The sequence below is a fragment of the Gobio gobio genome (assembly GCF_949357685.1).
Source record: "Gobio gobio genome assembly, chromosome: 1".
In the NCBI taxonomy this organism is placed as follows: Eukaryota; Metazoa; Chordata; class Actinopteri; order Cypriniformes; family Gobionidae; genus Gobio; species Gobio gobio.
The window spans coordinates 65,123,919-65,139,993 of NC_137097.1; the positions used below are offsets into that span (position 1 = coordinate 65,123,919).

At 41.7% G+C, this 16,075-nt stretch overlaps 1 protein-coding gene across 1 annotated transcript in view; it reads right to left on the reverse strand.

Annotated features, from left to right (window-relative positions):
* Positions 1 to 14,964: 14,964 nt before the first annotated feature.
* lmx1al (LIM homeobox transcription factor 1, alpha-like) overlaps positions 14,965 to 16,075 on the reverse strand; it is a gene marked incomplete at both ends in the record, with an annotated part of 31,218 nt that continues 30,107 nt past the window's right edge. Inside the window, 3 exons of the mRNA XM_079811039.1 lie at positions 14,965 to 15,122; positions 15,211 to 15,366; positions 15,457 to 15,574. Of these exons, the coding sequence (XP_079667165.1) occupies positions 14,965 to 15,122; positions 15,211 to 15,366; positions 15,457 to 15,574 (432 nt within the window). The remainder of the gene's footprint in view (positions 15,123 to 15,210; positions 15,367 to 15,456; positions 15,575 to 16,075) is intronic.

A 16,075-nucleotide genomic window follows, 5' to 3' on the forward strand; every position in this document is an offset into this window, starting at 1 on the left:
TGAAAACCATTAAATCCAATAGAATTCCTGTAATGGTTTCTATAGTTTTTTTTTAGCAGGGCAGTAGCATGTGTGAAAGCTTTATCTTGTTTAGCTTTGTACTTGTATAATGTAGCAGAGGGTTTTTGAAGTTTCTGTATTTGATGCATGTTTTTATGTAACAATGTTCATATGTTCTCTAATTAATAATAATAAAATAAAAAATTCGGCAGAGGGTGACACTGAAATAAACTCAATCCACTCTCCTCAACAATAACGCCGACTACTACAACCCACGGTGTTGCCATGGTTTGCCTTCACTTTTATAAGAAATTCAGTCCGCCAGGTTTCAAACCTGTCAACACTGGATTGGGCTGTCAAAGCAGTCTGGTGGTTCACTACAGGAGTGAACCAGTGTGTTTGCTTCAGACGTCATTTTCACGTGACTAATGACGTAATGATTCAAGCTCCGAAGCAGTGGTTCATTGCGAGGACCGTTCGAGTTTGAAGCAAGCTTCGGAGCGTCGGTGTCAGACGTAACATAACTATGGATTACCCTTTTATTAAAAACTGCGTTTGGATCCTCAACCTTCAGACTTAGCCACTCATGGATCCAGCAGTAAGGCTCATTCGACTTCGTCAAGGTAACCGACCGAGGACCACACCAGAGATTTTCTGGAATTGGCATACTTTATAGACTTTCCAGATTGTGCTCTTATTGACTTTTATTGTTATGGACACAATGATTATTACAAATCAACTCATCCGTGATGGTCCTCGAGGGTCACTGATCGAGTTTCTGGACTATGCCCTACAGTTGAGTGATTCTGCATTCACTGTGGGAGTTGCAGAAGAGGAACACTACACTCCCGCAGTACCCACCAGTTCAGAATCTCATCCAGCAACAGACCAGCGTCCAGAGACGGCTCCAGCCACAGACCAGCGTCCAGAGACGGCTCCAGCCACAGACCAGCGTCCAGAGACGGCTCCAGCAACAGACCAGCGTCCAGAGACAGCTCCAGCCACTGACCAGCGTCCAGAGATGGCTCCAGCCACTGACCAGCGTCTAGAGATGGCTCCAGCCACTGACCAGCGTCCAGAGATGGCTCCCGCCACTGACCAGCGTCCAGAGATGGCTCCAGCCACTGACCAGCGTCCAGAGATGGCTCCCGCCACTGACCAGCGTCTAGAGATGGCTCCAGCCACTGACCAGTGTCCAGGGATGGCTCCAGCCACTGACCAGCGTCCAGAGATGGCTCCAGCCACTGACCAGCGTCCAGAGATGGCTCCCGCCACTGACCAGCGTCTAGAGATGGCTCCAGCCACTGACCAGTGTCCAGAGATGGCTCCGGCCACTGACCAGCGTCCAGAGATGGCTCCCGCCACTGACCAGCGTCCAGAGATGGCTCCCGCCACTGACCAGCGTCCAGAGATGGTTCCGGCCACTGACCAGCGTCCAGAGATGGCTCCGGCCACTGACCAGCGTCCAGAGATGGTTCCGGCCACTGACCAGCGTCCAGAGATGGCTCCGGCCACTGACCAGCGTCCAGAGATGGCTCCGGCCACTGACCAGCGTCCAGAGATGGCTCCCGCCACTGACCAAAGTCCAGAGAGGGCTCCGGCCCGTGTCCCGAGTCCAGAGAGGGCTCCAGCCCGTGTCCCGAGTCCAGAGAGGGCTCCGGCCACTGACCAAAGTCCAGAGAGGGCTCCGGCCACTGACCAAAGTCCAGAGATGGCTCCGGCCACTGACCAAAGTCCAGAGAGGGCTCCGGCCCGTGTCCCGAGTCCAGAGAGGGCTCCGGCCCGTGTCCCGAGTCCAGAGAGGGCTCCGGCCACTGACCAAAGTCCAGAGAGGGCTCCGGCCCGTGTCCCGAGTCCAGAGAGGGCTCCGGCCCGTGTCCCGAGTCCAGAGAGGACTTTGCCTCCAGTCACCAGTCCAGAGAGGACTCCGCCTCCAGTCACCAGTCCAGAGAGGACTCCATCTCCTGTCCCGAATACAGGGAGGACTCCGACCGGGCCACCTGCTCAGTCTGCTCCACCGTGGGGTTTTTCAAGACCGTCTACACTGCTGTGGTGGTCATCTGCTCCACCGTGGGGGTCTTCAAACCCGTCTCCGCTGCTGTGGTGGTGGTCTGCTCCACCATGGGGGTCTTCAACCTCATCTGCGCTGATGTGGTGGTCGTCTGCTCCACCGTGGGGGGCTTCAAGACCGTCTGCGCTGCTGTGGTGGTCGTCTGCTCCACCCTGGCTGCCTGCTCTGCCTACACCAGCCTGGTCATCTGTCCCGCCTACGCCACCCTGGTCATCTTTCTGGCCTGCACCACCCTGGTCATCTGTTCAGCCTGCTCCTTCCTGGTCTTCTGCTCTGTCTCCAGGCCCTCTTCCGCTCCATGGGCCTGGCCCTCCATCCCACCCCCGGGTCCGCCTCCGCTCCACCTCCCTCCGGGATTATTATTATAGGAGTGTCTGGAAGCCACTCCTTAGGAGGGGGGCTATGTCACAATTTCATGTATCTTGGTCTTTGATTACTTGCCCGTTCCGTGGATTACCCTTTTGCCTGTCTCTCCTGCCTTGTTTGCCTGTTTGGACTGCTTTCCTGTGTATGACCTTTTTGCCTGTACTTTTGACTACGATTGTGGATTACCCTTTTATTAAAAACTGCGTTTGGATCCTCAACCTTCTGACTCAGAGCAGTACGTTACATCCTGTGGTTCTGACTGTTGTGCAATGGCGTGCACAGACCTCCTCAGGGGCAGAAGGACCAAAAAGGGCACTAAAAAAATAAAAGAATCAAATGTATTTTTTACATAATTTAAATGAATTTATTTATGACATAAATCACCTGTATTTAAAGCAGTATGCGTCTGTTGTGTTTTTAAATATTCTAACAATTTTGTTCCCCACTGGCTTTCAATATATGGTTAAAACCATTCTTAAAATATTCCATATTCCTTGGCGTTCTATGAAAAGACATTGAAACAAATAGAATGCATAACACATCAAACAAAAACAGGGAAATTATGATAATATTACTAAATATATATATAATTATTTACTTTTACTTTGCTAAACAAAACAGTGAGAATCAAGCAGGTAATTATGAGGAATTCATGTTCAGTTTTGTTGATGTTGTAAACCTGTATTATAAGTATGAAAGTATTTGCTATCATGAAATGGGTAACATTTTACAATAAGATTTCATTAGTTGACTACATTTGTTAACATGAACTAATAATAAACTGCCCATCTACAGCATTTATTAATCTTAGTTGATATTAATTTCAGCATTTACTAATACATTATTAAAATCAAAAGTTGTATATGTTATATTAGTTAATGCACTGTGTCAAGTAACATGAACAAACAATGAACAGCTGTATTTTTATTAACTAACATTGACAAAGATTAAAATATGAATATATAATAACAAATGTATTGCTCATGGTTAGTTCATGTTGGTTAATACATTAACTTTACAAATGAGACCTGCATGCAAGTGTTACCATGATATCAAATATATAAATTCCATACAATTTAGAGTTTGACATGGACTTTTTCTTTTCATTTCACTAGATTTATTTCCCCGAGCTAATAACACGAGGACGCGCTATGGTCTTGGATAAAAACAAATTGAATGACATTGTCAGACTCAGAATGCTGCTGCTGAACTCAAGACTCGAGTTATCCTTTTATTATAATTAAGCATAACTTGCACACTCCCGCAACCTTTACAGTAGTGTGGTGGTAGGATAAATATACATTTTCTGTATTAGCTTACCTGCTGATCGTGTAGTTTGAAAACTCGCGAGTGCTGTGTGCAGGCTGCGTGTATAGAGCTGAAAAGGTAACTCCGCCTACCGATCCACCTCCGCCAAATAAATAAATAAATACTTTTTGTAATATTGTTAGTGGTAAAATATAAGCGTATTGTTATTTATTAAAATATTTATAATAATAGAAATAAATATTATTTACTATTACCAGGGAGGGGGACAATACATTTTGAAAGGGGCAGGGGCTTGAGCTTGAGCTTGACTTTATTTATTATTTTTATGGAGCTGTAGCTACTGGGGAAAATGAGAATACATATTGCTGTAGTTCACCGCTACATTACCACTATACTTCAACTAAATCTATGTTGTTTACCCAGCTACAATTATATCACTGACTTCAGAAATGTGAAATGTGTCCATTAAATAGTTGTAACTATGATTCTAAATTCAAAATATGAACAAGTGAATTATCTTTCATCCAAAGCCACATGAAGCAATTTTGAATTTAGAATCATAGTTACAACTATTTAATGGAAACATTTCACATTTCTGAAGTGATAGCTGGGTAAACAACATAGATTTAGTGGAAGTATAGTGGTAATGTAGCGGTGAACTACAGCAATATGTATTCTCATTTTCCCCAGTAGCTACAGCTCCATAAAAATAATAAATAAACTTAATATAGTATCTGTTAAGGACATATTATATTAATAATGCAATCAGTCAGTAAATAAAGTTTAACTCTCTTGCATCTGGTCCGTCGATGAAGTCATGTCTTTTGCATGTTTTACAAAAGGCGTCCATTCACAACTGACTTCCGTAAAACGGGATTGACCAATGACATTTCAGGTTACAATGAAATAAGTAAAGTCACGCCCCACGACTGACAAAAATAAAAAGTTTTTGCGCGAGCAAAATCGAAGCTCGAGCGCGAGTGTGGGGAATGATGACGCGCGTGCTGCGAGACGTGTCCAAGCTCGCAAGGGCTTAAAAGGAGCTTGCGGGCTGCCGTTTCCTCGCGTGTAGATCTGTTATTCTCTCGCTGGAGTGATATACTGCGCGAGCAAGCATCAGTTGGGCGCTCGGTTATTAATGGCATTAAAATGCCGCCATATACCTTCATCTGATCGAATAGAAGGCAGCTTAGATGTATCCTTCGCTGCCTTTGATATCCCACAATCCTCCATTCTGTGACAGTTAAGCTTAGGAAAAAAGATGGCGTCCAAAAGTTGCGTTTGCTGGTCAGTTTTTGTGTAAATACGTTTTTGACCAACATTTTCCACTTCTGATGTCATTTCTATCGAGAAATTACTTTAGTAATTCAATATTTAAATATAGGGGAGAACCGGGGCGAAAGTAACACGGGACGAAAGTAACAACGCGATTTTCTCCGAGCCCTGAATACATTTGCATTTCAAGCTATGACAGCACGTCCAGCACACAACCCTTGACGGATCTGCCAAATATCATGTGATTCCGCCATCGTTTCCCGCGGTTAGGTCCGAAATGCAGTTTTCAAGTACGGCAAGTAAATTAAAGGGTTAGTTCACCCAAAAATGAAAATTCTGTCATTAATTACTCACCCTCATGTCGTTGGACACCCGTAAGACCTCCGTTCATATTCGGAACACAAATGAAGATATTTTAGTTGAAAGCTGATGCTGAGAAAGGCTTCACACAGGCCTCCATTGGCATTCAGTACATTGACACTTCCAAGATCCATGAAAGGCACTTAAAACGTCGTTACAAAGTCTATCTCACCACAGTGGCTCTACAATAATCATACAATGCGACGACAATAGTTTTTGTGCGCAAAAAAAAATCAAAAGAACACCTTTATCCAGCTTGTTATTGCCTTCCGCGTGTGTCTCCACGACGCATGCGCGAGAATATGACGTAGCGCCGGGGCTCGGGATTCCATGAAATGCACACTCTAACCCCATTTTGAGCACTACGCCGAGACCTAAAGCACGATCAATGTAGAATCCAACAGCTTAGACACGCGCGTCTTCCTCTGCTCGTAAACAAATCGCTTCTGGGTCATATGTCCGAACGCCGGATCTGCGTCATATTCTCGCGCATGCGTCGTGGAGGCATACACGGAAGTCGAGAACAAGTTGGATAAAGGTGTTATTTTGATTTTTTTTTGCGCACAAAAACTATTGTCGTCGCATTGTATGATTATTGTAGAGCCACTGTGGTGAGATAGACTTTGTAACGACGTTTTAAGTGCCTTTCATGGATCTTGGAAGTGTCAATGTACTGAATGCCAATGGAGGCCTGTGTGAAGCCTTTCTCAGCCATCAGCTTTCAACTAAAATATCTTCATTTGTGTTCCGAATATGAACGGAGGTCTTACGGGTGTCCAACGACATGAGGGTGAGTAATTAATGACAGAATTTTCATTTTTGGGTGAACTAACCCTTTAATGAAGCGGTACTTTTTTTTCTAATTACAAGTTGTGTTTCTTGTTTTATGTGTCACAGTAATGATCAATCTACGGGTAATTTAGTGCTATTACACACCCTGAAGGTTTGTCTTTTCAGAGTTTTTCAGTATAAAAGTAAATCGTGTTTAAATGTCAGGACTTCCTGTCGGGACGAAAGTAACACTTGTTGCTTTTGTCCCGCTATTATATATATAATGCATATTATGCACATTTAATTTAATTTAATTTTTATATTGTTCATACTGTTGAAGAAAAAACGTATCAAATAGATTGACATTGCAAATAAAAAATATTCGAAACAATTCAAATTTGTACTGTCAGGTTACATTTGAAACATTTGATGAATTTTAACATATAAAATTAAAATGTAATTTAATATTTTTTTTTGCAAAGATAAAGGACAAAATATGTTTGCAGCTACATATTAACAAGGTCATAGTCAGGTATGTTTAATAAAAACAAGAGTAGCACCAAAAAATCTAGCTTGTATTGTTGTGTTACTTTCGTCCCACCTGATGGGGTCAAAAGTAACAATGTGCATCTTATGTTCAAAGTGTAATTATACTGTAGTCGTTCTACATTTGTACAAAATACCACCTGCTATTCAGTGGCGGCTACTGGTCTGTCAGAGAGGGGAAGCTCATTTTCGGCCTACATCATAAAATTGTCTATTTATTTAAAAGTAAATTCTGCCCTACGTTCCTTTTCAAGAAAATGGTCTGTGACCCTGTCGTACCAACTAGGAGTCTTTTCAAGTGACTTGAGTGTCCTCTCAAGAGGCATGGCCAGCAGTACATTTTATTTGTCACAGCACTTCCAGTCAGCCAGCTAACTTTGTTATACCAGGAGAGCTGAAAAGACCTGTTATTTTTCCCTATCTTTTGCACTAAATCAATCTTAGGTGTTGATCTGCTGTTTAATTCTAAGTTTTTCCTCGTAAGGAACACTTTTAAATGGCTTCGCCAAAATCAGGTCGACAATATTAGCACCGTCTGCCATCGTGCGCAGTTTCACCCACAACGCCAGCCTAGCCTACTAACGTTATATGAATGAATGAATGAATGAATGAATGAATGAATGAATGAATGAATGAATGAATGAATGAAGGAGTGAATAATTGAAGTGAATAAAAGAAGTGTATAATTGTGTGAAATGTATGATGAAAATCAAGCAATTTCGCCAAGCAAATATCAAAGAAATAGGTTGCAGCAGTTTTTATTTCGACTGAACTTGAGAAATCAGCGATGGGACTGAGCGCGAATAGCTTCAGTGATTCCTTATAGTACAGAATCGCTGTCAGTCAAAAGGAGATGCAGTCTTTCGACAGACCCTCCAATCATCACGCAGAAGCTCGGAGTCCGGGCCAGCCCACTCCCCATTCACCCCCAGAGACGCTGAGCGTCCGTGGGCAGGACATAATCGCAGCGTTTATCCAATGACCGTCTAGTTTCGAAGCGCTGAAAAAAACCGTTCAAAGCAGCCCCATTGAAGTCAATGGACGCTGGGCTTCAATAGGGAAATGCACTGTGACGCTGCGGGAATGTATGAGAAGGAAATCGAGTCAGCCGACCTGCTATATGTAACTGATTCTGAACGAACTCGTCTTTGAGATGAACGTTTTCTAACGCATTTTTAGTCAATAAAATGTTAATACAATAGTACATATTTGACCATTAATTTTGTGACATTATAAGGGAAGCCGAGCTTCCCTTGCAGTCTTAAAGAAATCGCCACTGCTGCTATTGATATACCACACATGTGAGTTATTGGCCACAGCAAAAATATATCTCGGTCTAAAACATTATCTTTTAAAATTACGATTTTCTGAAAAATGGTACTTTCGTCCCTGCTCTCCCCTATATCTCACCAAATCTCGCGCAATTTTGCTGTAGATCATTAAACGGTTAGCTACACTGCCTTAGAAGTTTGTCCGTAAGGTGCCTTCATGCTCAAATGCAAGTCATTGTCTGATAAGGCCAGGGGCGCCGCTAAGGGAGGAAAAGTTAGGACGATTCTAAGGGCCCACACACTTTTGGGGCCCCCAAGGATTGGTTTTATTAATAGCAACATAACTAGTAGTAATGTAATATAAATTATAAATGTATAATCTACCAAAGAGTTACAAATATAACAAAATGATGGCTTATTTCTGCATTTCCGGCAAAATCCAGCAAAACGCTCCACTCATGAACCGCTCACGCTCATCTGTAAAAAAGATGACACTCGGACATGACATTTCTCTGTACTGTAGGCTACTATAATTGTTGTAGCCATTAAGAAAAGGTATTTCGTTTTATATTTATGTTTAAATATTATAATGTTATTTTTTTTATGTCTATGTCAATCTATCAATCTATGTTGATTACGAAAAGTGAACAGCATGAGTGAGAAAGGACACATAAGATGCGCAATGCCAGGAGACATGGAGTGGGTTAGACATGATTGTGACCACTTCATTAAGTTTTGTCTTGTATAAATTGTATCTTAATTTTAATCAATGTTTCATCAGCCAAATGGAGCATTCTGGGTTGAGCAAGCAGAGCTTAATTGGTCAGTATTATTCAATTGCGTACAAAGATTTTGGATAGCTAGGTTGATGCGGTAGGGGGCCCAACATCATATTCTTTCATAGGGCCCAAAATTGCTGGCAGCGCCCCTGGATAAGGCAGCGAGGCAACAAGTCAGCTACCTAGGTTTTCGGACACAGCCTATGTTAATTTTTAGTTAAAGAATTCAGAAACCCTTGTTATTAGTGACACCGGTGGCCGTTAAGTCAACTGCAGCCAGCAATTTATAAAGTATAGGGTAGTCTATATCTGGCCATGTTAGAATTAATCTGTTTTCTTCGCATGACACATTGGTATTATCCTGATAGCATTCGTTTCATGTAGTTTATGGGAAGAGAGGCTCTCGGGAGCGCGCGTAACCTTTTGATATTACCGGCAATTCATCCCAAGACATTCACGTAAAAATCAGTCGACGACAGGCTTTTCTAGACAACTTAGGAAGTTGTTACCTAGCTTCTAAAATGTCTTCAGAATTCTTGATTTAGCATGTGAAATCTCGGTTCAATAAGCATAAATTCAGGTTAATGTTGTTTATTATGGGTATTTCATGTTCTCCTAGTCATCGTTTGAATGTTTTTCTCCTTACCTTGGCGTCACTGTATAATATTAAACCAAAGAATGCAGACATGTAGTATCTCCCCCTCACATGCCCACCGGTTCCCTGCGTCCAGGAACAAAAGACTGTAGGGAGGCATTAGATTAGGATTGCTTTGACCGCTGGTCAAACGGGAGGGAGGACACAGGCTTCTGAGCCTTTGACCACCGAGTTGAACAGACCTGTCATGTGGTCCATTTATCAGAAGTGGAAAGAAACGTAGCCGTTTTACCAGACTCCCACACTTATCAAGAACGCACGAGCCATAAATCACACAGCCAAGCGTCAATGTTTGAAATGACGAGTTATATTGGAAAGTTAACCCGAGAACACCGTACACAAAAAACACGTTCACTGAAAGTGATCACACTAAAAAGAAACAGAAAGACGGTGCACCGTTCATCTCCCCATCAACAGCTGTCATCACCGCAGTCCTTTGAAGAAATATTATAACACTAAATAAAACAGTCCAGTATCACAAAATGGTTCATGAGTATGTGAGCAAGTCAGCTGCACACTTGATTTACCAGAAAGTCATGTCCAGTGTACAAGAGGATTTTCATAAGCAGATGGTGTTACTGTACATTCTTCAATATAAATAATACATTTCACATAATTATACAGTATATCATGCTGCAACATAAATATTCCAATGCTATTGTCGCCAGTCAACAAGAACATAATGAGTAAAAAGAGGTGAAGTAAATAACTACACGTGTAACAATAGTGCTAATTACAACAACAGTCATATGACCAACACATTTAGTATATTACAATAAAGCACAATTAGCAACACTTTGCCAAGTGTACACGTACTGTAACATTTAGGGGGTCTTCTTTATACTTTGTGCTATTTTTCCTGTCAGTACTAAAGAGATAGATGTGATATTTATTATCAACCCTGTAACTGTAAGGCTAACTAACCCTGTAACAGCAATAACCCTGATTATTTCCTTATCGGTTCGGAGATTAGAGCACATCCCTACATTTTACCTGATGCCTAACAATCTAAAACCTGCCTGTTAATCATAGTGCCACTGCAGAAAACAAATCAAGGCCCTGGATAGTTTTTACATTTCTCACTTTTTTTTTTTTTTTTTTAATTAGAGAAAATTTACCCTGTGTCCAAATTTGATATTGTTTAAAACCTGAGATTTAAATTAAATAATCTCATTTGTGATTTTGTAAATGTTCAATTACCGAGTAATCAAGACTTTTTTTCTTTTCTTTTTATTTTATGGTGTACAATTTTAATTTTTTAATATTTTGTCTCTTTAATTGTCTAATACACAGTTAAGGCGGCTTGAAGAAAAGAAAAACGCTAATCAATAAATCTCTGTCTGAGAAACTGCCAGTATTTAAAAACCTAACAAATGATATTTCTTCATATAAAATACTGCACTAGCTGTCAACATTTTTAATTTGTGAAAAGGAATTTAAAAAGATAAAGGTGCACTCAGTATTTTTTTTTCTCATTAAAAGAATAAATGTTAATAAACATTAACATGAGATGAAGACTCCAGTCATATAATCTTATTTTACAGGGGGTGGGATACTATTACATAGTTTTTATTAATATTTTTATATGTTCAAATTTTAGTTAACGTTTCAGTAATTCAGTTGTTTTTTCCCATGTTTATTATTAGCTTTTTGTTTTTGTAAAAAAAAAAAGTCTATATGGTTTTTATTAATTTTATTCCAGTTTTAACTAAATGAAAACTAGAAATGTTGTCCTGGCAAGTAGATAATATTTTATTAATTCATTTCAAGTAACATAATGGTTTTATTTAACTATAATAATAACCCTGCTTCAAACGTTTGTGTGTGTTTGTGTGATGCTGCATCCACGCCACCAGGTGTCAGTGTAAGTCCAAGACAGCTGCTATATCGGTCAGCTCGACATACATAAAACTACTGAGTGCAACTTTAATATACATTTTTACTTGACAAGAAATATGAATGTACATTTGACTTTTGCCAGCATGCTAGACTATTTTGGTTTTCATGTTAGATTGAAATAAAAGCTGGTTCCTTTTCATAAGCAAGGACACAAAGAAGGCAAAGCAACAAGAGAGTGTAAATTGGCATGGGCTGTGTCTGAAATCACTCCTATACCCTTGCATCATTGGAGGGGACAGCAGTTTTAGTGGTGTTCGAAACCATAGTGGACATGGGCTCACTCGGTTTCATTCATTCATTCATTCAGTGGGCTATATCAGTGATGCAGTGAATAGCTGCAGGGATGACATATTTTTGTAGGCCAAAACCCAGAAACCAGTTAGCATTTAGCACTTCCGGTTCCATCATTCTGAAAGTCGATGGGTTTTTGCCTGAAAATAAGCCTGAAATTAAGCTAATTTTCACATTTTTATTCAACAACATAAAATGCATCAATAATAGCTTTTACTTGTTAACAAGTGGCTAAATGGGACTGCAGAGGTTGTTGAGGACATTAAAGGTGCAGTAAACTATTTTTGAGAAACACTTGACATTCGAATTCAACCCAAACAAACACACCCCTCCCTTGGCCAAAATCGCAGTGTGCACCCGGCTTTAGAATGAGCCATTTCTATCTACATACACCGCGGGTCTCCTTACAGTGAAGTCTCCATTTTGCGCCGCCATGTTTCTACAGTAGCCCTAAACGGACAAACTGCTCTACAGAGCGCTAGCTACTCTCTGCTGTCTCATACCCTTTTCCACCAGCATGAACCGGGTGCTAGTTCAGAGCTAGTGCCCATTCGGAGTTGGTTCGACTGACGAGCCTTCTAAGAATCGGTTTGCCTTTCCACATGCTGAGAGCCACCACAGAGCCAGTCTTACGTCACTGTATACGTCTCATCTTTCTCAGCACCGCTAGCGAGGCAGCGGGAAACACAAACACACCAGGCTTGTTCGAGCTGCATTGGCGCTGCACAAACCGATCAGCGTATGATATCAAAGTATCAATGTTGCGTTTCTATTGATTCACATGGCTTTGCGATTCTACATCAGCATCAAAACACAGCGAATCCAACGCATTCATGTAGCTCGCCGTATATTGTATAGATGGAGATTACAATCAAGCAGCTATTAGCTCGATTAGCTGCTATTTCAAAAATGGCGGTCACAGGTTTGTGTTCGTCTTGTTGGTCCAGTTCAGTCCCTGACTCAAGCGGTTCTTACTTCTAGACCAGCAATCTTTTGGTGCTACTTAAGAACCACTCGGAGCTGGTGCTTTGCATGTCGAAAGACAAAGAACCGATTTGAAACTGGGCTCTGGCTCCGAACCAGCACTCAAACTGCCTTGGTGGAAAAGGGGGATCAGACGACGACATCTTTGTCCTGTGTCGGCCACCGTAGCTTCTCTGCGTGCTTCGAAAGGAAGAGGAGAGCGGTGGGCTGATGCAATTCACAACCTCACCACTAGATGCCGCTAAAATTTACACAGTGCACCTTTAAACGTCATCACACCGAACTGGTTAACTCTTTTACACACTATTCCGCTTTCACAACCTCGTTGTCTTTATAATCATAATTTCTTAAATAAAGACTGAAATATTAGTTGGAAGCTTAAAGGTGATGTTGAAGTCATGTGAACGTGGTGCAGTTTGTTTATACGTTTAAGAGTTTTACTTCTGTAATCCAATAGAAAAATGGGAACCGGGGTGATGCTAACTTTTGGGTTGGCCTACAAAATACATCATTCAAGCACTCTGATAGCGAATGTCTGTCTATTGTTCTTTCTGTCTGTCTGTTTATTGTTCTTTCTGTCTGTCTATTGTTTTTTCTGTCTGTCTATCATTCTATCTGTCTGTATCGTTCTGTCTGTCTATCTTTCTGTCTGTCTGTATCGCTCTTTCTGTCTGTCTATCATTCTGTCTGTATCGTTCTGTCTGTCTGTATCGCTCCATCATTCTGTCTGTCAATCATTCTGTCTGTCTGTCTGTCTATCTTTCTGTCTGTCTGTATCGCTCTTTCTGTCTGTCTATCATTCTGTCTGTATCGTTCTGTCTGTCTGTATTGTTCTTTCTGTCTATATTGTTCTGTCTGTCTATCTTTCTGTCTGTCTATCGTTCTGTCTGTCTATCATTCTGTCTGTATTGTTCTGTCTGTCTGTCTATCTATCTTTCTGTCTGTCTGTCACTCTGTCTGTATCATTCTGTCTGTCTTTCTTTCTGTCTATCGTTCTGTCTGTCTATCGTTCTGTCTCTATAATTCTGTCTATTGTTCTGTCTGTCTATCATTCTGTCTGTCTGTCTATCGTTCTGTCTGTCTATCTGTCTGTCTCTTTCTGTCTGTCTGTCTATCTGTCTATCTTTCTGTCTGTCTCTTTCTGTCTGTCTATCGTTCTCTCTGTCTGTCTATCATTCTGTCTGTATCGTTCTGTCTGTCTATCTTTCTATCATTTTGTCTGTCTATCATTCTGTCTGTATCATTCTGTCTGTCTTTCTTTCTGTCTATCGTTCTGTCTGTCAATCGTTCTGTCCCTCTGTCTATCTATAATTCTGTCTATTGTTCTGTCTGTCTATCATTCTGTCTGTCTGTATTGTTCTGTCTGTCTGTCCATAATTCTGTCTGTCTATCGTTCTGTCTGTCTATCATTCTGCCTGTGTATCTTTCTGTCTGTCTGTCTGTGTATCTTTCTGTCTGTCTGTCTGTCTGTCTGTCTATCTTTCTGTCTGTCTGTCTGTCTGTCTGTCTGTCTATCTATCTTTCTGTCTGTCTATCGTTCTGTCTGTCTCTTTCTGTCTGTCTATCTTTCTGTCTGTATTGTTCTGTCTGTCTTTCTGTCTATCGTTCTGTCTGTCTATTGTTCTGTCTCTCTGTCTATCTATAATTCTGTCTGTCTATCTATCGTTCTGTCTGTCTATCTATAATTCTGTCTGTCTATCTATCGTTCTGTCTGTCTATCTATCTATCTATCTTTCTGTCTGTCTATCTTTCTGTCTGTCTCTTTCTGTCTGTCTATCTTTCTATTATTCTGTCTGTATCATTCTGTCTGTCTTTCTTTCTGTCTATCGTTCTGTCTGTCTATCGTTCTGTCTCTCTCTCTATCTATAATTCTGTCTATTGTTCTGTCTGTCTATCATTCTGTCTGTCTGTATCGTTCTGTCTGTCTGTCTGTCCATCATTCTGTCTGTCAATCATTCTGTCTGTCTGTCTGTCTATCTTTCTGTCTGTCTCTTTCTGTCTGTCTGTCTATCTATCTTTCTGTCTGTCTATCTTTCTGTCGGTCTCTTTCAAAATACATAATTCAAGCACTCTAATAGCGAATGAGACTATAGGGGAAGATTTTGGATATAGGCTTGATCTAGTTTTACAGCGAGTAGAGGGTGAGGTAACACTTGCGCTTCATGAACAGCTGCCTGTTGATGTCTGCACCTATGACTGTGTGATATAAAACATGATACTCCAGTGAATTCCTATTCTGTCCATGTCATATTGAATTGTTAGGGTCTGATACTGTCTTGGTTTGATTGGTTAGAGCTTTATTGGCACAACTAAGATACGAATGTGGGATTCGGTTAGTTCTGATGATGATAGACGCCTCCAGTGAGACTCATCTATCTGTTGCCCCCTGCAGTGGTGGAGGAGCGCTTTAGGGAGGTGGAACCAGGGTCATGAGGTAAAGTAGGAGTTTTGCATTGAGTAGAGGCGATCAATGGGATTTCCTATCCGCCCCGCCAGAATCCCACCATCTGCGGTCGACAAGAGACAGTCACCAAGATGACTGAGACTTCCATCACTGTCCAAGTCATGGAAAACTGTCTCTGAGTCTGAAATTAATTCAGTGTTCAAACACAAACATTTCAGTTAACGGAAAGATTATGCAATGCCGAAGTTGATACATCAGCAGATGCTTACCGTAGGAGTGCATCTGCTCGGGGCCGAGCTGTGGTGGCGTGAGGCCGTGTCGGAACTGCTCGCTGCCGTATATGTTGGGATCCAAAGCCAGCAGTTGTTGCCGTGGCAGAGAGGAATAGGAGAGCAACCCATCCAGTCCGTGACTGCTGGAGCCATCTGTGGAGAGAGAGAGAGCTGGGTTTCACACCTACCATCAAGCCATTTCACACAGTTATCCGTCCACTCCGCCATCCGTCCACGTCTTACCCTCGCTGTCATCGTTGCTCTGGCGCCCCCCTCTGCTCGGGCCCCTCCTGGTCCCGCCCATCTGCTCCTGTTCCTGCTGTTGCTGCTGCTGCTGCTGTCTGCGAGCGATCTTCTTCATCTGAACACACAACAACAACTACAGTTTATGGCATTCTCTGGTCCAGGATCAACAGAGTGCCTGTATGTCTATCGTTCTGTATATCTATCTATCATTCTGTCTGTATATCTTTCTGTCTGTCTGTCTGTCTATCATTCTGTCTGTATCGTCTGTCTGTCGTCTATCGTTCTGTCTATCTATCATTCTGTCTTTCTGTCCGTCTATATTTCTGTCTGTCTATCTTTCATTCTGTCTGTATCGTCTGTCTGTCTTTCTTTCTGTCTGTCTGTCCGTCTATCGTTCTGTCTGTCTGTATCATCTGTCTGTTCGTCAATCGTTCTGTCTGTCTATCTTTCATTGTGTCTGTATCGTCTGTCTGTCTATCATTCTGTCTGTCTATCTATCTTTCTGTCTGTCTGTCTGTCTTTGTCTGTCTGTCTATCGTTCTGTCTGTCTATCTATCTTTCTGTCTGTCTAACTATCATTCTGTCTGTATTGTCCATCTGTCTGTCTGTCTATCGT